The sequence below is a fragment of the Schistocerca nitens genome, chromosome 6 (assembly GCF_023898315.1).
Source record: "Schistocerca nitens isolate TAMUIC-IGC-003100 chromosome 6, iqSchNite1.1, whole genome shotgun sequence".
Lineage (NCBI taxonomy): Eukaryota > Metazoa > Arthropoda > Insecta > Orthoptera > Acrididae > Schistocerca > Schistocerca nitens.
The window spans coordinates 127,007,483-127,027,202 of record NC_064619.1 but is presented as its reverse complement, the minus strand read 5'-3'; the positions used below and the strand labels follow the sequence as shown (position 1 = coordinate 127,027,202).

The 19,720-nt window shown below is 41.0% G+C and overlaps 1 protein-coding gene across 4 annotated transcripts in view; it reads right to left on the bottom strand.

Annotated features, from left to right (window-relative positions):
* LOC126262921 (UPF0415 protein C7orf25 homolog) overlaps positions 1-17,747 on the bottom strand; it is a 159,661-nt gene extending 141,914 nt beyond the window's left edge. Inside the window, exons 1-2 of one of the 4 annotated variants that reach the window (XM_049959840.1) lie at positions 17,481-17,497; positions 15,517-15,684 (exon numbers count right to left, since the gene is read on the bottom strand). Coding sequence is in view for 1 of the 4 variants with exons in the window: in XM_049959838.1 (XP_049815795.1) it covers positions 17,481-17,627 (147 nt within the window). In the remaining 3 variants the exon portion in view is untranslated. Of the gene's footprint in view, positions 1-13,281; positions 14,030-15,516; positions 15,685-17,480 lie in introns of those variants that run through there. The other 3 variants (XM_049959838.1, XM_049959841.1, XM_049959842.1) reach the window with 3 other exon arrangements.
* Positions 17,748-19,720: the final 1,973 nt, after the last annotated feature.

Below are 19,720 nucleotides of genomic sequence, written 5' to 3'. Positions count from 1 at the left end.
TCCCTCTTGCTCTTACATCAGATTTTAATTCCCTTAGTCATCCATGACTTTTTTTTATTTATTTATCTCGTGGATAACATTTTAGGAAAGCAACTTTCAAAGAATGACACAAAATTACTATGGAATAAATTGAATTTGATATTAGCATCTCTTCTTTCTATATATGCCTTATCCCATACCATCTCTTAACTTAGTCTTAAAACATCGTATCCTGTACTCATTAATAAGCCTCACTGCTTTGTATGAACCTGCCTCAGAGGGCTGCAATGTGTCATATTTTTTATTTCCACTAATTGTGCAACATGATAGGGTAGTCCCTTAGTCTTGCGCAGGACAGACCAGCATGGACAGCTGTATCAAACAAGTTTTCAGACTGAAGACCACTACCACCACCACAACAATAACAACAACACACAGAATTTTAATGAACTGTTTCTGGGCAATAAATAATTGGGTGTTACTGAATTTCTGGTTCATTATGATTCTTTGTTTTTTACTTTAAGATGTATTAGGAAACATTGTATTATTTTTTGAGTTGTCATCACCATTTCAAATGAATATATATACTGAATAATTCTAAATATACTATATAATTGAAACAAAGATGCAAAATGCCTTTCCTGGTGTAACATATTCTCTTTGGTTCACCTGTAGTCAAACAACTTTTAAAGATTACTTGTAATATATATCCTAAAGGGGTCTTGCCTTCATTCGCAGTAACCAGCTGGTTACACTTAACAGCCACAGCAAACATAGTGCACACTGACATTCAAACTGTGCACATGCAACTACATGAGGCAGCTGCCAGGGGCATCACCTGGTCCAATGTGCACGTGCAGGACTACGTCAGCGACACCAGACGGGGACAGCATCTTTATAAGGATAGGCACAGTCCTCCAGGCCCTCAGTCATTAATGTTTTTGAGGTGTGTAACTATCACCATTCCACAACACCTACACACTACTCTTGTTGCTGTCATTCTGTGACCCAATAAATTATATCTCTTTTACGTTCATGTATTTCGTTGCATTCCTAGTTACAACACAAGTGGTGACATGAGAGGTTTAAATTTTCCTTCGTTTCAGATATTGTGATTTTTCTGCCATTTGGTTCTTCGATAGAGGCTTTTCTCAAGTCACTTTTGCACCAGCATCAGGCTTATATGGCCATATCGCAACAGGTGTTGGCTATAGCGACTCAGGTGTGAACTTTTCATGGCATTCCGAGTGGTCAACAAGGAGGTCTGTAAAGCTATTTTCTTATCATGGGTATCCCCTTGTATGCATCACTTACTCTGCCAGTTAGCTCCTATGCAGGAACTAGCATCACTTTCTTTTGATAGTATGTGTAGTTTGCTGTGCTACTAATACCAAAAGTGTACTTATGTGATCACTGCAAGTTTTGAATTCTACCAATGTTGCAAACAGCCACAGAAATCATACTGCACTTGGAAAGTCAAGATTCACAGCTTCAGTAATGTCAGTCCAACACAGCGAAGTCTCAGGAGTCTTATGGGGTTAACAAGGTTAGGGATGTAATCATTCTATTGGCCCCAGGCAAGTAGCTGCATCAACCTTCAGCTTGAGGATCCTACACTGGAAATGGTTTTGAATACTGCACAGTCGTTCCCTAGCCACAGGCTACCAGTTAGAGGCTTAGAGCGAAGTCACCTTTGTTGACAGCATGCAGCCCCAGGGCATGGAGCATGGCACACTGACAAAAGAGGAGGTAATCACAGTACAAACAAGCCAACCAGGCCAATTCAGACCCCCCACCCCCACCCCCACAAAGTTATAGCAAGAATTCATGGACGTCGACATTTCTACTGTTCCGTCATCATGTTCACCATTATCTGCAGGCCAGAACAAATTTTTCATTGAAGTGCAAGTAATGGATTATCCATTATTCCTACAAGTCAACACAGGATCCACTGTGTCCCTACTCAACTCAATGCTAGGCTCGAGTCCCCACTGTCGGCATGCGTCAAGAGTTGATTGGTAAGCTGTAACAAACAGCAGATTCCTATTCTTGGCCAATTCAAAGGTGACACAGATTACAACTCAGTTGTCCACTGCATTATGTAATTGGTGGTTACGAGAGCAAGTACTAAAAAGACATTTGGTTGGACGCCGTTGCTGCTTTTGGTTTTTCTATTATGGATGCGATGTATCTGGTGTCAGATCGCAAATTGTATTCTTTGTGTTACGAATTTTCAGGTCTGTTTGCCCCAGGGTTAGCTTGTGAAAAAATTTCATGGCACACATCACACTCAAACCCGGTGTCAGATCGCAAATTGTATTCTTTGTGTTACGAATTTTCAGGTCTGTTTGCCCCAGGGTTAGCTTGTGAAAAAATTTCATGGCACACATCACACTCAAACCCACCGCCCAACCTCGTTTTCTTTAGGAAGCAGCCAGTTCCTGTGGCTTTGTGTAACCAGGTTAAGTCAGAGACAAATAGCTTAATGCCACTGGGAGTGATTAGACCAATTTCTTCCGCCCTTAGTGACCGTTAAGAAACCTTGCTGTCAGCTTCAGCTCTGTGGTGACTTGAGGTCACTATCAATGGCGTCAATCAGTAATAGATACTTATCCCCTGCTTCATCTGGAAGAGTTGATCACAAAGCCAGCTGGGCATCAATTCTTTTCAAAAACAGACATGGCAGAAGCCTACTTTCGGATTTCATTGGACGAGGCCTCAAAACAATTTATTGTGGTTATTATGCTTTTCGACCTCTATCAGTGTCACTGGCTAATTTTAGAGGTCCCTCATATGCCTGCTCTCTTTCAATGTTCTTTAGAACAGACTATAACAGTTCTTCTTCACTGCATTAACTATCTTGATGATATCAGTGTGACAGGTGCTACCACAGAGGATCACCTATATAACCTCCATTCTTTGTTTACCGTTCTACAGGCAGTAGACCTCAAATGTATTCTCACTAAGTCTCAGTTTTTCCAGCCCTCCATTGTGTATTTGGATCATGAAATTTCTGGGCAAGGCATGCGCTCCACAGAACAAAATGTCATCACCATTATGGCATTGCCCCATCTGTCTACTCTATGAGAAATTCAGGCATTGCTCAGCAAAGTGGCTTACTATCACAAATTTATTCTCAGAGTGACTACTATTACCCAAACTTGCATCTGCTGTTTCAGAAACATGCTTCTTTTGTTTGGTCTGCAGCTTTTGAGTGCACTTTTGTGCTGTTTAAGAATAGTCTTTGCTTCGCACCATGTCTTGCAACATTTCAACCTGGCAAGCACCTGATCCTGGCCATGGATGTTTCCACTTATGGGGTGGGGACAGTTTTGGCCCATCCCTATTCAGACATCTCCAAATAGCCTATTGCCTGTGCATTGAAATCACTCAACTTGGCTCAGCAACATTATTCTCAGGTGCAAAAAAAAGCTCTTGCTATTGTATATGCCTTTAAAAAAATTTAAGTTCTCTTGTATTCTGCAAAATGTCATTTAATTATCAACCATAAGACCTTGATTTGCCTGTGTAGCTCATCAGCTTCCTTACTGGAGAAAGCCGCTCATTGTCTTCAGCATTGGGCTCTGTTCTTCTCACAGTAGAGTTATGAGATCCGTTTTCATTCAACATCATAACATGTGAATGTAGCTGCTCTGTCCTGGCTCCCCATGGATCCTGACACCCTCACCTGTCCACGAGGAACTGCTTTGCTTATAACTGGATACGGAGGTGAGGCACACAGTGGATGGCTTCCCCATCACTATTCCCATGTTGCCTCTGATGTATCAGATCCAGTGCTCCTGCAGGTTATATGTGCCATGTCGTCTGAACAAGACACGACCAGGGAAATACCACCAGAAGCACAAAGATGCGAACTGGTGCCAGTACCACAGAGACTTGCCACTTGCGCAAGTTCCACCAATGCCACTGGCAGCACTGAGTAACAACTATGCCTCAGTCAATTGCCAGCCAAGTACAATACGCCAATGACCGAACAACAACGAACAGAAGCCTGCTCGGAAGGTAGACAAGCAGCTCTCACCCCCTTGGTTATAGATCATTGTCTAGGGCTGACTTAAACACGAAATGTTGTATAGCGAACTCTTAGAAGTGAACAGACAGTTGTTGTAAATTGCATTTGCTATGCACTGTGAAGTTTACCCACATTTATTTGCACTTAGCCACTGAGGGCCTTTTTTGTGTTCGTTGGTTGGTTTTGGGGGAGGGGCCCAAAGAGCGATGTCATCAGTCCCATCGGATTAGAGAAGGATGGGGAAGGAAATCGGCTGTGCCCTTTCAAAGGAATCATCCCAGAATTTGCCTGGAGTGATTTAGGAAAATCACGAAAACCTAAATCAGGATGGCCAGACGCGGGGTGAACTGTCGTCCTCGCGAATGCGAGTCCAGTGTTCTAACCACTGTGCCACCTCACTTGGTCTTTTTCTGCATTATAATACATGGATTACTGCAGACCTCATTGTTCAAGAAGTCACGATATAAGTAAACCTTTTTAACTCATTTGTGTGACTTTGTTACTAATTTGTTGGAGTGTTGTAGAACCTTCGTTCTCATATCCTGTTATGTTATCTTGGGGCGTAGCTGTGTAGTAGTGGCAAGGAGTAACTGTCTTAGCGGTGTACTGCACCAGAAGCCATTTCACAAACTCACACACTTGGCCTACCGTAACAACAGTGATGACTCAGCCTTCAAAGCAGTAGCGATGAGGACTTTACAAAACTGGCAATGAGGGTTTATAAAAATATGCATTATACAAAATGGGTTGGGTATTAGAACCGCTTGGGAATTTTTATGTGTTGCACCATTGCCTCTCCCTCTTGGATGGTGTTATTCTGTAGATGGAAGGGCTCACTCCCCTGGGTTGTGGTTCCAGTGGCTCTGCAGTGGGAGATCCTCCGCTTATTACATTAGGAGCACTGGGAGAGCTCCTGCACAAAACTGTATGCATACTGCCATGTGTTTTGGCTAGACATCAATCCAGAGGTGGAACACCTTGTTGTGGCCAGCCACAAGAGTTCCAGTCAGTGGTGGAGTGCATCTTTTTTGCCGTTGCTGACCTTCCACAGCCTTGGGAGAGACCACATCAATTTCACTGATCTTTTTAGACACTTTTCGGTTATTAGCAATTTATGCTTTTTCTGATTTTCCATATGTCATTTGTTCACCATTCATGACAGCAGATGTGACTGTCAACAGCATGTCAAAGATATTCTCCACAGAAGGCTTGTCTTGCACCCTGGTTTCAGACAATGGTTCTCAGTTTGTGGCACAATCATTAAGGACTTTTGTACACATAATGGTATTTGCCATGTCATGGCACCTCTCTTCCATCCGCATTTGAATGGCAAGGTGCAATGCCCTGTCCAAACGTTTAAGATGCAGGTGTTCAAGTATATAGAAGACTTCACAACCAAGGAAACACCCACAGTGTTTTTTTTTTTTTTTTTTTTTTTTTTTAAGTTCTTACAGAACAACGCCCACTGGGTCCAAGAGCCCTCCCAAACTCATGCACAGCTGTGGACGCTGCTCATTCTCTTGCTGCCAGGCAGACGTTTCTCAGGGGCACCAGTTGCTTCAATGTTTGCATCTGACACACAATCTCGACCACAGTGTCTGGACAGTACCCACACTGGATTCCAGCCATCATACACAGTCGGCATGGTTCCTACAGATTCATGGTTCACACTGAAGATCGACTCATGGCACATCACCAGAACCAACTGCGTCCCAAATGGGCACAGGGACTCCTCCTTGGGCCGTGGCCCCACACTTTGTCCTTTGTTAGCACTGGCCACGCTGGGTGTCATGCACGTCATGTGGTGTCTACTTATTGTGGCAGTTGGAGCTTTGTCAGCACTGACAGTGTGTTTGCTTCCTGTGGTAGGCCGGGTCTGTGTCACCAGAGCCTCTCCTCTCCAGTCCGCTGGTGTTGCTGCCCAAGCCAGTGCCCCTTGTTGTAGACTCCGACATCGAGATGGCTCCCATCCCCATCACTGGTCCTCTTATCCACCAATTACCCTGAGGCCCGTGGACAGCAGGGATGTCCTCATCCCACTTACTTTCACCTGTATGCACTGGTCTGCGTGGATCAGGAACTTCTAGTACCTTTGGCTGCTGCCACAGTCACAGATGCCATAGACGTCTCTTCAGTCAAAGCATCATGAATAGTAATGCTTGACATCTCCTCCTCCTCCCCCATAAAGGAGGAAGAATGTAATAACTCGCCAGTTACTACACCTACAACCCACAGCTAATGTAAGTTGAGCCGCTATGGCAAGTGTAGGGCATGCCGACATTCAAATGGTGCCCTCTGCAAGTCAACCATCAGGGGCAGCCCAGTCACCAACCAACATCACCTTGTCCACTGTGCATGCATAGCATTTCCAATATTTTATGACTGATCAGATTGAAAATACCCCATGGCTGGTAGAAAATAGTTCATAATTTTTTTTAAAGTAGCTGCTTTGGAGATAAATTTACAGAGTGGTAAGGATTTGATATTACATCTGTACCCATCACCCAGCTCTCAAACCATTTTCTAGAATAACTAGAAGTGCTTACAGATTAGGCCATAATGTTGATCCAAATATTGATACATTACAAGATAGCACCCATACAAAAGTTCCTTTGATCTTATCACTACCTACAATCTCAATGTATGTGTAAATGGGTAAACAAGACCTCACAGGTATTGATAAATCAAGCAATTCCTCAGCGTACGCAAATTGTGCAAATAATGAATACTGAAATTTCAGATAATTATGGGAAATTAGTTGAAATATCAAGAATCAATGTTCACAAAAAAAATTATTGGTAGCAATCAGGCAGCTGACGCTGGAAAATCTTCTACAGATATTACTAAAGGGAGAAGGCTGGAGGTAAATACACTGACCTAGTAAGACAGAGGTGAGATGGGAATACGTCTGTTCAATATTAGTTCACTACATAAAAACTGCATGTCCCGATGTATTAAAAAATCTAAATATGAATAATACTAAAAGATTTGTCTCAACAGATATAAAACCAAGGAAGAAACTAAAAATTGAATATAAAAATTGCCACATAAAACTACAGGCAGCACTGACACAATAAGAGAGTTTATGGCAGGCTACTAAAATAAACAAAATCCAGCATTTATCAACATGAAATGTCAGGTTCCAACAACATTTATAAGACTGAATGCCCTTACATAAATGAATCATAAGAGAGAAGTAGACAAAGAAGGAATGGAGAAAACCAAATGATATCAGCAATATTTTTAATCAACATTAAGCTGACAGTGGAAAATTCATAAAAGATATCAGTGCCTCCCACAAACCAAAAAGTGCAAATAATAACTTCAGTGTTATGCTGCCAACAAATGAATCAGAGATAGCTAAATAATATGAGGCATTCAACAAGTAATGCACCAAATTTTTTTCTCAACGAGTTTTGATTAAAAAACTGTAATTTTGTTTGCAATGTCCTTACACATTCCTATGTCACACCATATACTTCCAGTCTTCAAACTGTGTCTGCAACAGAGGTGTGTTCCAGTAAAGAGCAGTTACTGAAATTCTTCTGGCAAGAAATCAGGTCACCTCAAATATTCACAAGACTTTACTGAATGTCTATGGACACTGGGCAGTGGATCAACTCTGTGCCCAACTTGTCACCTCTATTGGTAGTGCTGACTTGTCCACCAGTTAGTATATTCAAAAGTTTGTGCCTGGAGAGTTCCTCAGAGACATGTGGCATGACAACCTGGCGCAAGTCTTTCAACTGTATATAGCCACTCATGTGACTTGTGTGTCCTTGAAACCAACAGCAGCTGACCTTCTGCGGACAGTCACCCATCCAAGAATTAGCTGGGCCCAATGTTGCTGAACTTCGGTGATTGGGCAGGAACCGGTGATACCGACGTGACAAAGCCTAACTGAAGAGCATAAAGAGGAAATAAAGAACATCTGTATCAAATTGCTTGTTTGTTGTGAGGCAATTTCTTGTTGAACATTGTCACAGACAATGAAACATGGGTTCACCACATTAAGTCTGAAATATAATGGCAATCCATGGAGCGGTGCCACACAAGGTCTCCTTTGCTACAAAAGTTCAAAACATCACCCTCATTTGGTAAAGTCAAGTCTACAGGCTTCTAGGACTCTTGAAGGGGTTATTCTGTTCATTATCCTCCCTAATGGTCAAACTATCAAGTCTGAAGTCTATTATGAGAGTATTAGGGAACAGAAGAAATGATTACAGGATGTTTGTGGCCACAAAAAGGTACAAAAACTTTCATTTATTTAACCTGATCAAATTAGAGCCTCCAGGCCCTCTCTTACTTCAGACCAGGGTTTCACACATACAATATTTTTTAGGCTTACATTATAATTGCCTAAGAAATAACAATAATTTTAATATGACAAATGACAACAAAATGATTTGAGTGTAAGTAGAGACAATGTGAATAAACAGTACTGACTAAGCAGTTAATACTTGCTGGCTGATATAAAAAGTATTTATATGTATATGTGTACAAAATTGATACTATCTGATGTAACAAGTTCTGAGGAAGCAAATTTAAGTAGACTGCGCCAGCTAAGAGCACTGGGAAATGAGGCAGATCTGGTTGGAAAGAAAAATGTAATGGGGTAACAAGTGCATATGGGAATGATGTTAGACATTATTGTTGCATCAGTAGATATGTCATCATTGGTCTTTTGAAACTGGTTGTGTTATTTGGTTCCCTGATATAGTGAGGGAAGTTATACCAGAGCCAAGTTTCTGCTGCTGAAAGAAATTTTGAGATAGCAACTGAGTGATGCAATGGGATAGACAGAATTTTGGGGTCACCAGAAGCATCCGATTCCACCAATCCACTTCGACCTATGACACAAGCCTGGGGTTGTCGTGTGTGGCGTCATTTCGGTGCAGAGTTTAGAGTTGTTTGTATTTGTAGATGCCAGTGCCCTCTGGTGGTGGAAATGGACATGCTGAGTTTAACATGTAGTATTGGGTTCATTTGGGCTTTGGTGTTGACAGTGTAAAGTCACTTGCATTGTTAGCATTTGGGGAAGTATCATGTAACAGTGCTTCATTGCGGGGCGAGACAGGGAAGGATATCTTGTTGGACATTAAGTTCCTTCAGTTGTTTGGGCTTATCGCAGTATTTGTGAGATGCAGCGTTTATGGCGAGAATATGAGGCTGAAAGAGTTCCCACATCTCGCACCAGAGATGCGTATATATGGTGGTATCAGCATACTAACATCTAGTGCTCCATTAAACACAGTAAATGGTTCGAGAAAACTAGGTTGGCCATGAGAGAGATTGTTTTGTTAATGTATTATTTCTGTTATAGGTCTTCAATTAGTTTTTGTGCGCATGAGGCTGAAGTAAGAGAACGGTTTTAGTTTGGTTTTCTTTCTGTAGGGAAGTGTGTATCAGGAGAAAGAAAACTGGCATTCTACAGATCGGAGCGTGGAATGTCAGATCCCTTAATCGGGCAGGTAGGTTAGAAAATTTGAAAAGGGAAATGGATAGGTTAAAGTTAGATATAGTGGGAATTAGTGAAGTTCGGTGGCAGGAGGAACAAGACTTTTGGTCAGGTGATTACAGGGTTATAAATACAAAATCAAATAGAGGTAATGCAGGAGTAGGTTTAATAATGAACAAAAAAATAGGAGTGCGGGTTAGCTACTACAAACAGCATAGTGAACGCATTTTTGTGGCCAAGATAGACACAAAGCCCATGCCTACTACAGTAGTACAAGTTTATATGCCAACTAGCTCTGCAGATGATGAAGAAATTGATGAAATGTATGACGAGATAAAAGAAATTATTCAGGTAGTGAAGGGAGACGAAAATTTAATAGTCATGGGTGACTGGAATTCATCAGTAGGAAAAGGGAGAGAAGGAAACATAGTAGGCGAATATGGATTGGGGGGAAGAAATGAAAGAGGAAGCCGCCTTGTAGAATTTTGCACAGAGCATGACTTAATCATAGCTAACACTTGGTTTAAGAATCATAAAAGAAGGTTGTATACCTGGAAGAATCCTGGAGATACTAAAAGGTATCAGATAGATTATATAATGGTAAGACAGAGATTTAGGAACCAGGTTTTAAATTGTAAGACATTTCCAGGGGCAGATGTGAATTCTGACCACATTCTATTGGTTATGAACTGCAGATTGAAACTGAAGAAACTGCAAAAAGGTGGGAATTTAAGGAGATGGGAGCTGGATAAACTGAAAGAACCAGAGGTTGTAGAGAGTTTCAGGGAGAGCATAAGGGAATAATTGAAAGGAATGGGGGAAAGAAATACAGTAGAAGAAGAATGGGTAGCTCTGAGGGATGAAGTAGTGAAGGCAGCAGAGGATCAAGTAGGTAAAAAGATGAGGGCTAATAGAAATCCTTGGGTAGCAGAAGAAATATTGAATTTAATTGATGAAAGGAGAAAATATAAAAATGCAGTAAATGAAGCAGGCAAAAAGGAATACAAACATCTCAAAAATGAGATCGACAGGAAGTGCAAAATGGCTAAGCAGGGAAGGCTAGAGGACAAATGTAAGAATGTAGAGGCTTGTCTCACTAGGTTGGTTGGTTGGTTTTCGGGAAGGAGACCAGACAGCGGGGTCATCGGTCTCATCGGATTAGGGAAGGACGGGGAAGGAAGTCGGCCGTGCCCTTCGAAAGGAACCATCCCGGCATTTGCCTGGAGCGATTTAGGGAAATCACGGAAAACCTAAATCAGGATGGCCGGACGCGGGATTGAACCGTCGTCCTCCCGAATGCGAGTCCAGTGTCTAACCACTGCGCCACCTCGCTCGGTGTCTCACTAGGGGTAAGATAGATACTGCCTATAGGAAAATTAAAGAGACCTTTGGAGAGAAGAGAACCACTTGTATGAATATCAAGAGCTCAGATGGCAACGTAGTTCTAAGCAAAGAAGGGAAGGCAGAAAGGTGGAAGGAGTATACAGAGGGTTTATACAAGGGCGATGTACTTGAGGACAATATTATGGAAATGGAAGGGGATGTAGATGAAGATGAAATGAGAGATACGACACTGCGTGAAGAGTTTGACAGAGCACTGAAAGACCTGGGTCGAAACAAGGCCCCGGGAGTAGACAACATTCCATTAGAACTACTGATGGCCTTGGGAGAGCCGGTCATGACAAAACTCTACCATCTGGTGAGCAAGATGTACGAGACAGGCAAAATACCCACAGACTTCAAGAAGAATATAATAATTCCAATCCCAAAGAAAGCAGGTGTTGACAGATGTGAAAATTACCGAACTATCAGTTTAATAAGTCACAGCTGCAAAATACTAACGCGAATTCTTTACAGACGAATGGAAAAACTGGTAGAAGCGGACCTCGGGGAAGATCAGTTTGGATTCCGTAGAATTGTTGGAACATGTGAGGCAATACTAACCTTACGACTTATCTTAGAAGAAAGATTAAGAAAAGGCAAACCTACGTTTCTAGCATTTGTAGACTTAGAGAAAGCTTTTGACAATGTTAACTGGAATACTCTCTCTCAAATTCTGAAGGTGGCAGGGGTAATTTACAGGGAGCGAAAGGCTATTTACAATTTGTACAGAAACCAGATGGCAGTTATAAGAGTCGAGGGGCATGAAAGGGAAGCAGTGGTTGGGAAAGGAGTGAGACAGGGTTGTAGCCTCTCCCCGATGTTATTCAATCTGTATATTGAGCAAGCAGTAAAGGAAACAAAAGAAAAATTCAGAGTAGGTATTAAAATTCATGGAGAAGAAGTAAAAACTTTGAGGTTCGCCGATGACATTGTAATTCTGTCAGAGACAGCAAAGGACTTGGAAGAGCAGTTGAACGGAATGGACAGTGTCTTGAAAGGAGGATATAAGATGAACATCAACAAAAGCAAAACGAGGATAATGGAATGTAGTCAAATTAAATCGGGTGATGCTGAGGAGATTAGATTAGGAAATGAGACACTTAAAGTAGTAAAGGATTTTGCTATTTAGGGAGTAAAATAACTGATGATGGTGGAAGTAGAGAGGATATAAAATGTAGACTGGCAATGGCAAGGAAATCGCTTCTGAAGAAGAGAAATTTGTTAACATCGAGTATAGATTTAAGTGTCAGGAAGTCGTTTCTGAAAGTATTTGTATGGAGTGTAGCCATGTATGGAAGTGAAACATGGACGATAACCAGTTTGGACAAGAAGAGAATAGAAGCTTTCGAAATGTGGTGCTACAGAAGAATGCTGAAGATAAGGTGGGTAGATCACCTAACTAATGAGGAGGTATTGAATAGGATTGGGGAGAAGAGAAGTTTGTGGCACACCTTGACTAGAAGAAGGGATCGCTTGGTAGGACATGTTTTGAGGCATCAAGGGATCACAAATTTAGCATTGGAGGGCAGTGTGGAGGGTAAAAATCGTAGAGGTAGACCAAGAGATGAATACACTAAGCAGATTCAGAAGGATGTAGGTTGCAGTAGGTACTGGGAGATGAAGAAGCTTGCACAGGATAGAGTAGCATGGAGAGCTGCAGCAAACCAGTCTCAGGACTGAAGACCACGACAACAACAACAGGGAAGTTTGTTCTGAATACATGAATTACAGGGGAAAGTTGGACGGGTTGGGGGTGGTGGTTGAGATGACGAGTCATAGTTTGGGAAAAGGAAGTATGGGAGGGGTGGTTCTCAGGTTGGTTTGCGGGTGTAGGGGGTTGTCATTTTGGGAGGTGGCTGCATTTTCAGGGTTTTGGAGAGGTGTACTAAGAGGAAATTGGTAGGATTGAAAGAAGAATGTGTTGAGGAGGGGTGTACTGTTGTATCAGATGATTTTTCATCATATACAGGTTTGGGGAACAGAGGTTATGATCATTTAGTTGTCAGCCACAGTCATGAGTTAAATTATAAAATTGGGGCATGCACCAATACAAAATAGGGGTATAGGGGTTTTGGGGACTAGTTAAATCAGTTATAGGAAGGGGGAAGAGGCGGTCTTCTAACCTGCGATCTCATTTAAATGAGTATTGCTGGCAGAAGAGCACGCCTCGATATTATTGTATTTCCTGTGGGGTTTTGAGGGATGTGGGTACGATGTAGAGGTTGATTAGTTGAAGGGATTGGGTATGTGCAAGTGTCGGGGGGGGGGGGGAGGTGTTTTTTATTTGTTTGCCTGTTTTGATATTAGGTTGGGGGGGGGGGGTTAGGTGGGTAGTTTGGGGTTGGTTTGGGAGTTCTGTCTGTTTGATACGTACGAGGTGCTATCCAAAGTTTTCGGAACAGGTGCTGCCATCTGTTGAAAACCTTACCTTTGGGATAATGGTCACCATTATCCTCGAAGTAGTTCCCATCTGCACATACACACTGGTCCCAGCACTTCTGCCACAGGTCAAATGTTTTCTAGAAGTCCTGTTCTTCGAGGGTGTTTATCACCGCCAGCGATGCTTCTTGAATCCTCTCTAGAGTGTCAAACCGATGGCCTTTCAACTTGAGTTTCAGTTTTGGGAATAGCGCGAAGTCATGAGGTGCCAAATCTGGTGAATACGGTGGGTGGGGTACAACTGCCATGTTTTTTTTTTTTTTTGCCAAAAAGGTTCTAGTGAGTAAGGACGTGTGACAGGGCGCATTGTCATGATGCAGCAGCCAGTTCCCTAGATGCCAAAGTTCGGGCTGTCGTTGCCACACGTTTTCACGGAGCAAAATGGCACATTAGTATGCAGAATTCACTGTTTGGTTGGGTGGGACGAATTCTCTGTGCACAATTCCTTTGGTATCAAAGAAAATGATGATCATGCTCTTCACTTTGCTCTTCACCTGTCTCGCTCTCGCTTTTTTGGGTCTTGAAGAGCCCAGGCTTGCATTGGAACAACCGAAATAAAATGTTCAAATGTACCTACGTTCTGTATTTTAACTTAAAAAAACCTACCTGTTATCAACTGTTCATCTAAAATTGTGAGCCATATGTTTGTGATTATTACAGTGCCATCTATCACAAAGGAAAAAAAGTGGTACAACTAAAACATTCATATTTCTTTACGTACTACACGAATATGTAATAAAAAATGGGGGTTCCTATTTAAAAAAACACAGTTGATATCCGTTTGACCTATGGCAGCGCCACCTAGAGGGCCAACCATAGCGCCATCTGGTTTCCCCCTTCAAGCTAGATAAGTTTCGTTCTTTGTAGATCTCACTATTTTGTGAGATATTTGGCCTGGTCATGATCAATGGACCACCCTGTATAAGGGAAAGTTACATTGAAAAGACACTTGTCTGCACTCAGCTAGGATAATCGTGCATATGATCAAAGAGTTGAACATCAGAGATAAAACAAACACAAGCATTCATAACTAGTACCAGGTACCATGAGCTTTCCTGAAAGAGACTTGCATGATAACATCACTGTAATCAATAATAGGAAGTATAATCATTTGTACAAGCTCCTTATTTAGCTCAAAAGGGTAGAGTTTTTTATATTTTTGTAGGGCATGGAGATATGTTGATACCTTCTTGCACATTGCAGTTGTGTGCTCAGTCCAATTTAAATTTTCATATTTTATTACTCCTGGACTCCTTTCTTAGGGAGAGAAGTTGATATTTGTCCAATAAAGGATTAAAGATAGTAATAATTCCTGATATTTAGGCTAATGAGACTGGGATGACTAACGAGGACAGCTTGAGTTTTGGATGGGCTGAGCTTTAATCCTACATTCTGTGCCCATTTTGATAATGGCTGAAGGTCATTACTGAAATTCTTCAGGTTTATTGGTTTTATAATTTAATACAACTGGAGGTCATCAGCATACATGTAGTATTTGCAGAAGGGGAAAACTGATGACACATCATTGACATACAACAAAAGAGTATAGGACTATGAAATCTCAGGTGATGATCCGAGGGGTGGCGTTGTCTGGTTACAATGTCCTTTGCTTGAAGATGATGGGTATAAAACTCATCAAAACATTGTGACAAGACAATGCCACCACTCAGCTGATCACTCAAGGAAAAAGGTTTCATCATAGGAATATGCCGATAAAGCCTGCAATCACGACAGTACAGGACCTAATAGTGAACCATGGAGGATGCCAGATACTTCTTGTCTCCATTGTAACTTAACAGTGCGTGACACGATGCATTGCTGGTGAGACATCAGGTATAACAGAAATGATTCCACTTCATTGGTGAGAAATTTAGGCTGCTAAGTTTGGCAAGTAAAATGTCAAAGTCAAAAATAACATTCAATGAGCCACAGCACTGGTTTATAAAATGTACGTCTACAACCACAGCCTCAGCTAATTTTGGAGCTGATGTAATTGAAGCATTAGATGAGCTTATACATCTGTGGAGTTTTCCTTGATCTTCCAAATGCATTCATTTGTGTGTTTGTCACAACATAGTAATACACAAAATAAATTGTTATGGCTTCAGGTGTAAAGCAGCTGACATTATAGGGCCTAAAATCTGTTGTGGGAAACACACAGCAGTTCGTGAAAGTAAAGCATAAAACAGTGGCACTAATTTTGAGCCGATAAAGTTACGCATACCTTGAACTTCAGATCTGTAATCCCTTCTTTTCATTTAACTCTATGTAAATGGTATACCATCACTGGCAGGTGACCATGTAATAATGTTTGCAGATGAGACATCACTCACAGCAAAAAGTGACTCAGTAAAAGTACTGGAGTCAGAAGCTTCTCTAAATCTGAAGCAGACTAACAAATATTTCAGTGAGAACAACTTGTCTGTAAACACAAATAAGGCAACACACTTACAAAGACAAACAAATAAAACTGTAGACTAAAGATATCTGGCTTGCACTAGACGATTCAGCTATTAAAGTAGTATGAAGACATGTCTGAAAGAACAGATACAATTGGTGAACTTGCAGCTCTCAAAGAATGAAATTACAATGAAATCCAGACCATAAGCTGCTTACAGGCATCGATAAATATCAACTGGGACAGTTGAAAATATGTGCCCTGACCGGGATCTCCTGCTTACATGGCAGACACTCCATCCAACTACTCACTCAGTCGGGTAGAGCATCTGCCATGTAAGCAGGAGATCCTGGGTTTGAGTCCTGGTTGGGGCACACATTTCAACTATGCTCGTTGATATTTATCAATGCCTGTAAGCAGCTAATGGTCTGGATCCCATAGCAATTTTATAAAAGTAGTATGAAATCACAAACTGCTTGTTGCTGTAGTTGCTACACACTTCACGTGGGAGGACAATATGAACAAAGTATGCTCAAAAATAAGCACATGCATATCATACTCCAAAATAAGCACTATCATATCACACAGGATTATGGGATGGAAAAAGTGCCACACATGCATGTAAAGATGTTAGTGAAACTTCAAAAGAAGACTTTTAAAAGAACTGCAAGTCTGACTACACAAAAAAAAAAAAACCACCGAACTTCATATCATGACTGCCCCTTCAGGTATATATTTGTAACAAGTGCTTGAAAAATTGTTCTGTTTAATTAATTACAGACATAAACGAACACAATATGATACACAGGAATGATTATTAGGGCAGTCCAGATATGAAGTTCTGTGATTTTTTTTCCTTGCAGTCAGATTTGCAGTTCTTTTTATGCCATACACACCACATAGCATAAAATACGTTCAAAAGAAATCTGTATTTATTCATAAATTTAAGTTCTCTGTCTCATCACTCCTACATATCCTAAAAGAATACCTACAAGGTAGGCAATAAAGAGGATCACTTTCAAGCAAGATCTTTGTGTGTTCATAAACCAGGAATCATTTTATACACTGTTGGACCTACATATTTTCCCTTTATATGAGTGATGCTGTTGCTGCTCGTTCTTTGTTACATTTACCTTGGACAAACAAGGTGCTGTATAGGTGACACTGCCAAAGGGTACAATAGTGAAGATTAGTGAGTGTATTGATGTAGTGTGCAGAAGCAGAAACATAAAAGTGAATAAATGTTAAGATCGTGGTGTGGATTTGTGTGGCCACAAAAGTGGAAATCGATCATGTTTTTTTTATATTTTTTTGGTTATGATAGTGTGTTCTCGGATTGGGTGTCTGTATAGGCCCTCTATCTACACACATTTTAATAAGGTTTTAACTGTATTAAGGCACGTTTGTGTAACGCTGTCTGCATCAATGTAACAGAAATAGTGTCTGTTTTGAGCTCATCCATACAATCACAGTTGTCTAGTGTCTCCAACAAATTAAAAAAAAGAAACCGATGTACTAAAAAGAATACAATTGTTTTGTACTATGAACTTCCAAGGAAATTCGCCAAGAATGTTATCCACATACGTATAACTACGTAATGATAATTTAAAGACCATCATGAATTTTTAAGTTTCTTAAAAACGTTTCTGCAAGTGAACTCTTACTTAATGCATGTTACATCACTTAAACCGGCCACAATAAACAAAGCTAAAATAACCTAATGAACAGTCGTGTAACATTCATTTGTTAATAAAGTACTAAATCTGTAGACTACTTTCTTATTCTCGTACCTTCGTTAGAAAACAAATTTCTACATTAATTTTTTTCTTTAATTTCGCAATGCCTCTAACACTACCATGTTTTGTCAAATAAGCCAGTAGTTCCTGTCCCACATGAATCTTTTCATCAAAAACTGTTTTAAGCTCTTCTGATGACATTACTAATATCACCTACGTCAGCAAAATGTCAACACGACAACACGTGCTTCTACTCTGTTGTTGTTGTTGTTCTATACGTAAAGCAAAAAAGTAACACTCTGTAATGATCTAACCTCTTTGTCGTAATCATTACTGCTACAATACAATCTTTGATTTGATGACCTTACTTTCGAGTTTCAAAACCAGTTGTAAGTTTTGAAATAGATTTAAGCTGATAGAATAGGAATTTATATGGTTGAGCAATTATTTTAGATTTAAAATCGCTGCCTGTGAACCACAAAATCTGGTCACGATAAACTTGATCCTTCGCACGGCTGCTATAGGGATAAGGGAATGGCAGGAAATGTGCCTTGCTCTCGCATTAAGGCCCGTCCACACGCAACGATCTGTCTGCGCACATCACATCTGCGCAGACAGATCGTTCAGTGTGGACAGCCTGAGGTGTGTGCAAACCTGGAAGTTGGAGTTGGAGATTTGAGCGAAACGTCTCAAATCTGTGGGTTCAAACCACATCTGCGCAGACAAGTTGGAGCGTGTGGACAGGAGATCGCCGCAAATCTGGCGCGAAATAGCTGTTTGCTCAGTCTAGTGTTTGTATTTGTACGCACAGGGCATTAAAATGGCTGATACTCGTCAGTGTTCTCGAGAGTTTGTAAGTGAATTCATTGAAATATATAGATACCAGCCAGGTTTGTGGAAGATTAAAAGTAAAGAATATAATAGTGACCGAGACAAAAAGACAGCAGCATACAATGCTCTAGTTGAAAAATTTCGGGCAGTTGACGCCTCGGCAAACAGAGAAACAGTAATAAAAAAAAATCGTTGCGAATTGGCGAAATTATTTGCGGATGAATGTCGAAACTTATAATTATCTCTTACAGCTTGTAACCCCTCACAGTATGAGAAAAAATAGTTGTATGAGAAGGGCAATTTCTCCTCATGAACGGCGGGCGGTATTATTAAAATTCCTAGCAACAGGAAGGAGTTACAAGTATTTGGAATTTTCAACTGCAATATCGAAACAAGCGTTGAGTGAAATAATACCCAACACATGTGAAGCTATTTACGCTGTCCTGAAGGATGAGTTCATGAAAGCAAGTCAAGTAAATTAAGTCTGTCAGCGAACTGTTTACCGAAAAGAGTTATCCAAGGTTCAGAAATCTAGAAGATCTGATGTAGGAGTATATCAAGTATACCAGCCAACGTTATGGTATGTTGATCTGCTTGGCTTACTTAGTGATCAAGAAACGCCAAGACCAAGCAGGAGTACAATTGAAGATGAAATTGGAGTGTCAATGTGCGAGGAAATGGAACACGAGGTAATGTAAAACAAAACAGGTTCGCCCTGCAACTCTCGCAGTAAATTTACGTGAGAAAACTGCTTTCGCTTTAGCAGCCACTGTCTACAACATTTTGACCGCTTTCTCTGTTTCCTGCGGTTGGTCTGAATGTTTTTTGCAACACAAGTTGCGAACACAGACCACAACAGAACTTCCTCCATTTCTATATTTCAAAATAACTGAATTAAATTTTTGAAGTTTACGGGGATCGTAGTCGCTTGCCACTGAAATTTCTTTTCTGCACCGACAGATGGCGGACGAGTAGTAGATTGGGGTTTGTGTCGTGTGAACACACCACATCTGCAGCGATCTTTTGCATGTACAGACATCTGCGCCGATGTCTGCGCAGACAGATCGTTGCGTGTGGTAGGGCTTTAGGACTGCCGTGGAGAGAGGAATGGTGAGAAGACTCTTTCACGCAGTACTGGCACCATTACCTGTGTTTTGTGCTGGCAGAAATATTTCTCACTAATGGTATATTGTCCTCAAGTACATCGCCCTTGTATAAACCCTCTATATACTCCTTCCACCTTTCTGCCTTCCCTTCTTTGCTTAGAACTGGAAGAATCCTGGAGATACTAAAAGGTATCAGATAGATTATATAATGGTAAGACAGAGATTTAGGAACCAGGTATTAAATTGTAAGACATTTCCAGGGGCAGATGTGAATTCTGACCACAATCTATTGGTTATGAACTGCAGATTGAAACTGAAGAAACTGCAAAAAGGTGGGAATTTAAGGAGATGGGACCT